We start from the raw sequence: 9378 nt of genomic DNA on the forward strand, positions 1-9378 counted from the left end.
ACAAAAGATGTGGAGAAGGAAGGTTAGTCTTGAAGCTGTTTAGGTTAGATACCAACCACTGCTCGGCAACCCCCTTCAATCTGGGCCAAAGCTTAATATCCCATTGGGATCATGCATCTGTAAACATTTACTGAGTGTCTATTATATGCCAAGTGCTGGTTAAGGTGCAGGTACACGGAGAAGACACAGTCCTTGCCTTGGAGTCTTTAGAGAAAACAGATAAGAAAGTCAATGTTTACAACCGTGAGATAAATGCCTGACATAGTGATGCTCAATAAATACTGAGTGGCTGAACCAATACTATAACTGAAGTGCGTGCCAAAAAACAAGCGGTCTTCCCAAAGGACACGTACCCCTTTGCCGTAACAGACGAGTCTGAAAGTTCACCATTCTGTATACTTGTACACAGACACCATCCCTACAAGAATAAGCAACTAGTGAATGCCATGTTCGACAGAAGCTACCAAGGTTGATGGCACAAAAAGGGGAGGGCAGGGGGAGCAATAATCAGGAGAAATATTATCACTCATTTTATATAAAATATTTTAATTCTTGTCTGTAGAAACTATAAAGACTATACATGATTTGGAAATGAGATGGCACCAAACACTGGTCAAAGAAGAATCGCCCACTCTATGCCTTCTCTTTCGTCTGGTCACTCAGAAATATAATGTTATCTGTAAAGAAGCCAAAGCATAAACATTATTTTCAGAACTTTCTCCATCCCATTTAATCATTCCTCTCTAACACATTCATATGTCAGTGCTATTAATTAAAAAGACTTTAGACAAATTCTCAAAATACTAAATAACTTCTTGCTATGTTCATGAGAGGTACATACAATAGGCATAATGGAGCTAAAAGATGGACTTCGGCTGTTTGTCAACGATTCAGAAGAGGTGGGATATTCAGCAATAAATTTCTACAGAAGAACTAGTCACAAATTTCAGTGTTTACAATGCTCAGACAGATGCCGTTAAAGCAGGCAGCACGTCCTCACACAAGAGAGGACCAGGGCAGAACACTCCGCATGCTGGAGGCATGGAGGAAGGACAGGGTTCAATATATGGCTTTATTAGCAAAGACAGATTTAGGTTTTTAAACAAGTTTGAACACTCACATAGAGGCATTTTATTTTTTAATTTTAAAGCAGAATGACTTTTACATATTTATTCTTTGGAAAATGCTTACTCATCAAGAGAGGGCATTTTTATCTAAGAACATCAGACATCGCTCTGGAAACGCTGTCCCAGATGGAGATGGTTTAGGATGAGCAAAGAAACAGAATCAAGTAGAACTTCCTGTATAACTTCAAAAGATCCATATTCCAGAACTTTAGAATTATTCAAAAATGGTTATTATACAATGACTAAAAATTTGTTCATGACTTTAGTCTCCTAAAAACAGAATATTCTGGTGCAGAATGGTTATTTTTCAGAAGAAATTAGAATCGCATCACTGTGTAAAGGCGAGAGTGCCACCTGCTGGCGATTACTTTTAAGTTAGAGACAGGATCCCTAGAAGGGAATATGGCCTATAAAACAGATCAATGGATGAAACTCTATTTCCTTCCATTCAAATGTCACTAAAGATCTATTCACTCTTACTATTAGCCATAAAACTATAGTAATTGCTCAATCACCCATGCCAGTATATAGTAGTGACAAGATAATCTGAAATGCATCTTCTTGGCTAGGTTCATAACAATTCACATATCCTAAAGATTGGCCACGCATTTGGTTTATAGTGGAATCTGAAATTATTAAATGCTTCATAAATACATAATCAACAGAGATTTAGAAATGTCAATTATTTTATTAGAAATCTTGGATTTCCACTACTGAAATCATAGGTGTAGTTCTATACCATAGAGAGGTTTGGAAAAATTTTTTGAATAGGTAGATGTCTCTGGAGACACAGCCAAAGGAAGAGCAGGGCATGCAGGAAATTTCAAGACACTCAAGAATCATGAAAGCAGAATGGTCAGAAAGAAAGAACTTTGTCCAAGGTCCCATAATGAGGGTAGAAAGAGACCAACGTTGGTTTTCAAGGTCAGCACACTTTCAAAGAAACCAGTAAGAAAATATGCATTGTAATTATTATTTACAACAAATTAGAATTTATTAACATGGTATAATGGTTAAGACATGAACTCTGGAGCAAAGGAATAAAGAAAGATAAAAAGAAAATCTGCTGATGAAAACGGACCTAAGTTCTCAGACATCTAGTCTCCAGAACTGTTAAAAATTAATTTGTTAAAAAAAAAGAGACTTAACATACATGTGAACAATGGAATATAATGTTTGCACTTGTATTTATGAAGCAATCAAGGAAATTTGAATATTGTGATATCTGGTAAAAATATTTTAATAATAATTTCTTAGCATTAAATGTGACGACAGCACTATAGTTATGTTTTAAAATGGAATTCATATCTTTCAGAGATACTTACTGAAGCATTTAACATAACGGATGAAATAACATAATGTCTGAAAGTCACTTCGAAATAATCCAAGTGGAAGAAAAGTGGCTGGGAAACAGATGAAGTACTATTGGCCATCAGTTGATAATTGTTAAAACTAAATGATAGTTTTTTGAAATTTTCTCTCTACTTTTGTAAGATTAACATTTTCCATAATTAGAAATAATTTTTTAACTGACATCTAATTTTGGCATATCACAGAAGTTCATAAACATTGAGACAATACTATAATAAAATTTCTTTCATTCCCATCTACTTTAGAAAAAACAAGGCTTCTCAATGTTTATATACATAAAAACAAACAAAAGAACAGAATTAGTGCTTAACAACTGTCTTATGTTAGCAATTTTTCGAAGAATGGAAAAGGAACATCTATCCCACTCAAAGATGCATTTCCAACAGGATTTTAGTTTTTATATTTATATAATGAAGGTGTTTTGGTCAATTATGTACTAAAAACAACTGTAATGATAACCCAATCAAGACGACTCATAACATTTAGCACCTGTCACAGAATTTAAAAAATATTTTAAAATTTCTATTTATGTATTTTTGTTACAAATATAATAAACAGAATAATAAAAGATTCTTAACTCTACGGTTCATTAAGGTACACTTCTGAGGAGCAAATGGAATGAAAAAACAAGTTCAGAGAAAAGAGAATAAAGTCACCTAATGATGGGGATTCATTCTGAGAAATGTATTGTTAGATTGCATCACTGTATGAACATCACAGAGTGCACTTACACACACCTAGATGGCAGAGCTTACTGCACACTTAGGCTACATGGTACAGCCTACTGCTCCAAGGCTACGGGATATAGCAAACCTGTACAGCAAGCTACAGTACAAAACATGAGATTAAGTCAAGCACAAGATAATAATGCAATCAAGAGCTGCTGGGTGGACTGCATTCTGTTTTATAGCATTTTTTTTATAAGGAGGAAAAAGAAGTCTCTAAAATAATAATAAAAAGTATAATACAATATATAAACAACAGGAACAAGTACTACGTACTGCACATAACTTGTATGTGCTATATTTTTTATATGGCTGGCAACGCAGGTTTGTTCACACCATCATCACCACAAGCAGGTGAGTTATGTGTTGTGCCTGATGGCAGGATGCCTAGGACGTCAGCAGGCAATAGGAATTTTTCGACCTCACTATAATCTGATAGGACGACGTTTGTATACGTGGTCCATTGTTGGCCAAAACGTTGTAATGCAATACATGACTGTGTTATAAAATTTCCAAATGAGGAGCTTCTTCATATGGTTTTTTTAAATGACTGGTACCAAAATGCTACAGTATTTAGATCCAGTAATATAAAAGCAACATGATTTTATATTTAAAAAAAAATGCTACAACCTAAAAACGTCCAAAGGGCTACAGTTTTCAAAACTCTTATAGAATTTTCAAACTCTGCCCTACAGGATAGCTTCTTAACCTTCTTTCGGCTTTGTGTGTCTATCTTTTCTATGTTATTTTGTATTTTGCATAATGAGAACAATAGAAATTTAAAGCAAAAGCATCATGTTAAGTACCAAAGGTTCTGAAAATATCTGCTCAAATGTCTAATGCCATTCACGTTAGTGTAACTATCTTGGCACATGCTTCTCCCCAGGTAGGCCATGTCCTTCGCAGACACTCAAGTTTTTCTAACTCCAAACAATAATAACTGGCATGGACAGTTCGATTTATACTCTATTCAACATTACTTATGAGCTAAAACTGTGAGTATAGAGATAATTTGCTAGAGGAGGAGGTACATGTGGGAATGCTTAACAAGCCTGCACACCCCGCTCAGAATTCTCCTGGTGAGCTGCCTTCCAATCTCATCAGCAATCCCACAGCCCCAGGGGAAGAGACTTACAACACAGCCAAGCTTACGAAGAAGGAGGGAAAAGAATGGCTATCATCACGCTTCTTACCAGCTATGATTGTTGTTGCTTGTCGCCTCACGTTATTTTTGTCCGTGTATTCACCATAGTCCACTTTCCCTTCCACGTAAATTCGAGACCTGAGATAAAAAAGATTTAGTTTTTAGTCTGGAGATTCTAATATGCTTCCCAAAAGAGTGTCAGATCAGAGAAATATACACGCTAAATGTATGCGTGTATACATGTATAGTCATATGTAGCCTCATTTTTGCTACCGTTTCTCAAAGTTCAGAATTAAGAGTAGTAGAACAGAATATACACACAGGTTTGACAAATCTAGGTAAAAAGGGCCATGTTTTCAACCTTGAGTTGTCTGTGGTCCTCAAAGAAGTTAAAAAAAAAAAATACTGTAATGATAACCCAATCTTAAACACATGAAGGTATGCAATTATTGAAAAGAAATTGAAACTTAATCACTGCTGAAATTATTTTTCATGAAATGAGTTTCATTCCTATAAAACAAGCACATTTCTAATTACATTAACTGTGAATACAACTGCTGTGAAACACACCCTTTTGTTCTGTGGGTTTGGAAAAGACACTCGTACATAATCAATCCAGGCATCTCAAAAAGGAACTATGAAACCATCGAAAATAGTCAAATGTAAAATAACTGCTGTGAATATGACCACAATGCCTCACTGTGACAGGCTTCACATATTGCAGATCCTCTGCTGAGAACGTCGTGTGGAGGACAAGACCCACGACACCCGCCACCGCAAGGATCCCTGGCCTTGGCAACACGGGATCTAAAAGCCTGCGCTGTCCTGCCCACGTGGCACTTAGCACACTTCACCTTCCCTCTTGCCTCATCTGCTTCTGTTTACGTACACCCCATCTTCCCTAAATTATAAATTCTTGGAAGACTAAACCAGGTCTTATGCATCTCCGATTGAGTCATACATAGCAAAGCAGTACGCATGTAGTACTAAGCACAGAATAAATATCTCGAGTTAACAGTCATTAGTAGTACTCAGGAACAAAGGAGTTCCACATTCCACGAGAACACCTGTTATAGTTTTTAAACCATTCACACTCTAAGATTCTTCCTTCCTCAACTTACCCCTTTTTCACATACTGATATGCCACATCTCTGAGGCCTGGTCGGAATACTGAAATTCTGTGCCACGTTGTCTTTTGACTGACATCACCTAAATCACAAGAACAGGAAACATGGTTACAAATGCCAGGAGGCAAAATAAATACCAAAGGACTACATGCCCAACAAAACTGCTGTCACAGTGTCTAAGAGAACAGAACAAATGTAGAGAAGATCCTTTCAAAAAGTAGCTTATCTCTAACTAGATTATTGACAGTAAACAATGTCAATTTATTACTGGTGCAAGTAAAACCCCAGCCTTTCATACTTACCCATTTGGTATGCTTCATTTTCTCCGGATTTCCACATCTCATTTGTTGCTAGAGAAAATATTGTGACTGGGTTTTTCCCTTCTATCTGTCTCATGACAGGGTCCTGACCCACTCTCCCAAGTAGCTGCACACGATTCAGAGCTGAAACACAATGTGGAGATAAAATGAGACTGAGAGAAATGTCTAAAAGAGGAAACACTACAAATATTAGTTCAACTTCAATCTCAGCATTAAGCAAAACCCACGTTCAAGAAAATCAGAAAATAAATTGAAGGGGCAAATAAAGGAAGCCTGGGAGGGAAAAGGAGGGCTGGCAGGAAAGAAGAATATATTCTCAGTGAAAGGAGCCCCACAAAACAATCATTAAACTCTTCACTTTATCTTAAATTCTTCTTTAAAACACCTTTTAAAAAGCGACGTTTAAAAGAACAAATCTGAGATCTGAAAATCTTTATAAATACACGGGAATATGTCTATGAAACAACAGCTTTCACAAACTTTCACTCCTTCAGCCAAATAGCACATAACCTTGGGAAACTTAAGTAACCAAATGATTCAAGGAAATTCTATGGCAGGAGAGTGACAAGTTAGAAGTGATTGATAAGGGAAGAAGGGATAGGGCAAGGCCAAGAACGAGAAGCAAGCATAAGCCCAAGGCATGATAACTAACAGATTATAATCCAACCAGGGCACCTCACAACACAACCGAGAGAGTATCAGCCCATTGCTATAAATAACATGCTTTAAACTTGGAAATAAGCTAATACTTACATCTTTCGAGAACCAAATTGCTCGCTATTTCAGACTCATGTCTTACGAACTGATGAAACACCTGAAGTGGAACAAATGATTAAAATGGCTATAATTTTTCAGAATTGAGGGGAAAGGCAAATGCAAACAAAAGACCTGTTCATGTCCGATCATCATCTAGGCAGCAGCTCCTATAGCACACAGCCACAGAAGACACGCGCTTGCCATATGCTCCCATCACACAGCGCCAGAAGGACCAAGCAACACTTAAGGGCAGCCTTCTACAGAAGCCCAAAGGTACAAAGCGGGTACCAGAAAGCATGACCAAGAAAGTCAACTTATGGTCCTATCCTGTTTCTTTTGTGGTAACCCTTCTGATTATGGTGCTTCTGTGGTCGCACACAAAAAGTAAAATCAAACACATTGGAAAAATTCATGTTTTCGATGAACCAAAGAAAAAAGCCTAAGATAAATTTGGTTCTTTGATAAAGTATAAAGATATGACTGTCTAAATCAGTTTTTCAGAGAAAGAGAGCCACTGCCACATAACAGCAGCACTCAATGACAATAACACCTGCTATTACTCGATACAAACTGTTTTACCTCCTATCAGTTAATCCCCAAAATAAAATCTATGCAAAATTATCCCCATTTTAGAAATGAAAAAAAGGAATTTAAGAGAGATTAAGTAACCTACAGAAAATAAGTGGCAAGTCTTGCCTAGAACCTGACACCAAGGCTACTGCTTTTCCCAACGCCCTCTGCTGTCTCCTCAAAGGCATTTTGTTCAAAGGCTACTGCCAAGATATGAGTATACATCACTGGGCACAACACTCGTTACAGAGTTCAGAGACCTAACCGTCACATCAGAGAAATGTGGGTCAAATGGTAGCACTGTTACTGTAAAAAGCAGATGTGCACCAACCAAATGAATACCCATTCCTGGAATATTGTTGGCTATGGAATCCTATCACTAAGTTTTGGGGAAGTAGATGGGTAAAAAGATAAAAATGTGAGTTACAACAAACTAAAGAATCAAACTGCTAACTAGTATATGTGTCATGATTCTAGAAATGTCTAATTTGAGTAATCAGATGAGCTAGGCTGGCTTGCAAGTCTTACAGAATGATATTTTTCATTTTGGGCACACAAAAATGAAGACCTAATGGAGAAGAAGAAAGAGGGAAAGAATTTTTTAACTGAATAATTTTTTTAAATTAAACTTTTGTTTTATCTGGTTTTAAAGATATCTTAATACGGTAGTATTAAGTATTAAGACAGTAGTAACTCAAGTTTCACATTTCAACACACGCACAAAAAAAATGTTGAAATATGTGTAGGTTAAAATGGAGTTCCAAGAATGTGGGGTTCTAGTAGACAGGAGATGAGAACAGGTTTTATGAAAGAATTGGTTCTTCATTAGTCTTAACAGGATGGGGACTACGAGAGGAGGATTATAAAGGAGATAGTACCTGGTGCCCAAATGTGGTAAGAAAAAGGGGTAGCCTAGGCCGGTTAGTGTCTGGAGAGATGAGCAGTTAGGTTGGGTGGAATGAGAGAGAATTTTGGACATAAATTTGTGGTGATGTTGAGACTTCAGCTGTTCTCAGTAAGGGTAGATAGGGTAGGGGGCAGCTGACAACAGAGGAGGTAAGTGGTCAGAAAAGGAACCACATGCCTTATAGAAAGATGCTGGAACAATGATTCTCACAGTCTCTGGATCACTAACGACTTTAAATGATCTCTAACTGATCTAAATTCAAGTTAACACGTTTCAAAAAGTAAAGACTTCCATTATATACGTGAGTAAACCAGAAAAATTTTGTTTTCTTTTAGTGAACATTATTTACACAGGTAAAATCTGTCCCCAACCCTCCACGTCAAGTGAGTACACATAAAATGAGTGGGCTCAAAGGTCTTTTGACTCTGCTATCAAAAGGCTAAATAACTCTGATCACAAAGGCTGATAAATAACACATCTCCGCACTAATATGGCAAAGTGATTACCTGTAATACAGGTCTTCGAAACATGGCTCCTATTTTTCTTTTCCTACAATGTAATCTTTAGTCTTTCCCTGAAGGAAAAAACGAGAAGTAAAATAATACTACATCTTATAGCAATAGCACAAAGTCACTAATCTGAAATTCCTAACTGCATTCCTGATTTTTATACATTCCACCTGACCATAACACACCGGCATTCCTGCATTTGAAAAGGATTCCCTCCCTCCAAAAAAACCCTGACACCTGTATGTCTTTTTGATCCCCCTTCCTCTTCCTCCAACTCATACAAAAAAATTATTCCCATTTCCACTCCACTGTCTTCTCAAATTTTATTAAAATGCAAGCTCCCTTAGGGCAAGAATTTCTGTTCGATTTAGTCATTGCCGAGTCCAATCCTCCTCAAACAGTTCCTAACACACTGGAAGGGCTCCATAAATATTACAACGTCATCCAGGTACTTAAATCTGAAACCCGTTGCTGCAAAAATTACTGCCTCCATCCCCGTTAGCAAAGACTAAGGAAATCCCTGGGCTCCCCGGCCTCACCGCCAGGCTGGGCGGCTGCCCTTTCTCAAAGTGGCTTTCCCGAACAACACAGAGGGACTGGGGGGTGAGAGGAAAGCGCGAAATCCTCCGTACGCGTGAAAAAGAGAAGGGCCAGACACCGACGGAGAACCACCACCCGACCCACGCAAGGCCTCACGTACAACCCAGCACAGAACTCATTCCTTCCTCCCTCCCTCGCCGGACGCTAGAGCCGTACAGCCCAGACCCAGGGGGCCATTTCCGGCTTTGGCCGTGACGCAAAATTCGCGAGAGGAAGAAAAAC

At 37.8% G+C, this 9378-nt stretch overlaps 1 protein-coding gene across 4 annotated transcripts; it reads right to left on the bottom strand.

Annotated features, from left to right (window-relative positions):
• Positions 1-525: 525 nt before the first annotated feature.
• On the bottom strand, positions 526-9358 carry SSBP1 (single stranded DNA binding protein 1). Of its 4 annotated transcripts, none has more exons than XM_039860691.1 (7): positions 9257-9358; positions 8554-8621; positions 6568-6628; positions 5797-5937; positions 5489-5576; positions 4417-4505; positions 526-677 (listed from the first exon to the last, which is right to left on the bottom strand). In XM_039860691.1, exons 2-7 carry the CDS (start codon positions 8575-8577, stop codon positions 634-636), a joined length of 447 nt encoding a protein of 148 aa, XP_039716625.1. In that variant the 5' UTR covers positions 8578-8621; positions 9257-9358; the 3' UTR covers positions 526-633. The 4 variants fall into 4 exon arrangements, with proteins under 4 accessions (XP_039716625.1, XP_039716628.1, XP_039716627.1 ...); XM_039860694.1 differs by having other exon boundaries at positions 9272-9315; XM_039860693.1 differs by having other exon boundaries at positions 9189-9306.
• Positions 9359-9378: the final 20 nt, after the last annotated feature.

This window comes from Pteropus medius, unplaced genomic scaffold, assembly GCF_902729225.1.
Source record: "Pteropus medius unplaced genomic scaffold, Ma_sr-lr_union100, whole genome shotgun sequence".
In the NCBI taxonomy this organism is placed as follows: Eukaryota; Metazoa; Chordata; class Mammalia; order Chiroptera; family Pteropodidae; genus Pteropus; species Pteropus medius.

Coding starts and splice junctions, on each gene's coding strand:
- SSBP1 (XM_039860691.1), bottom strand. CDS start 8,577: ATGTTTCGAAGACCTGTATTACAG. Junction 6,629..8,553: donor TTCGAAGACCTGTATTACAG/GTAATCACTTTG, acceptor GTTCCACTTCAG/GTGTTTCATCAGTTCGTAAG. Junction 678..4,416: donor AGCAACAACAATCATAGCTG/GTAAGAAGCGTG, acceptor GCTTCTTTACAG/ATAACATTATATTTCTGAGT.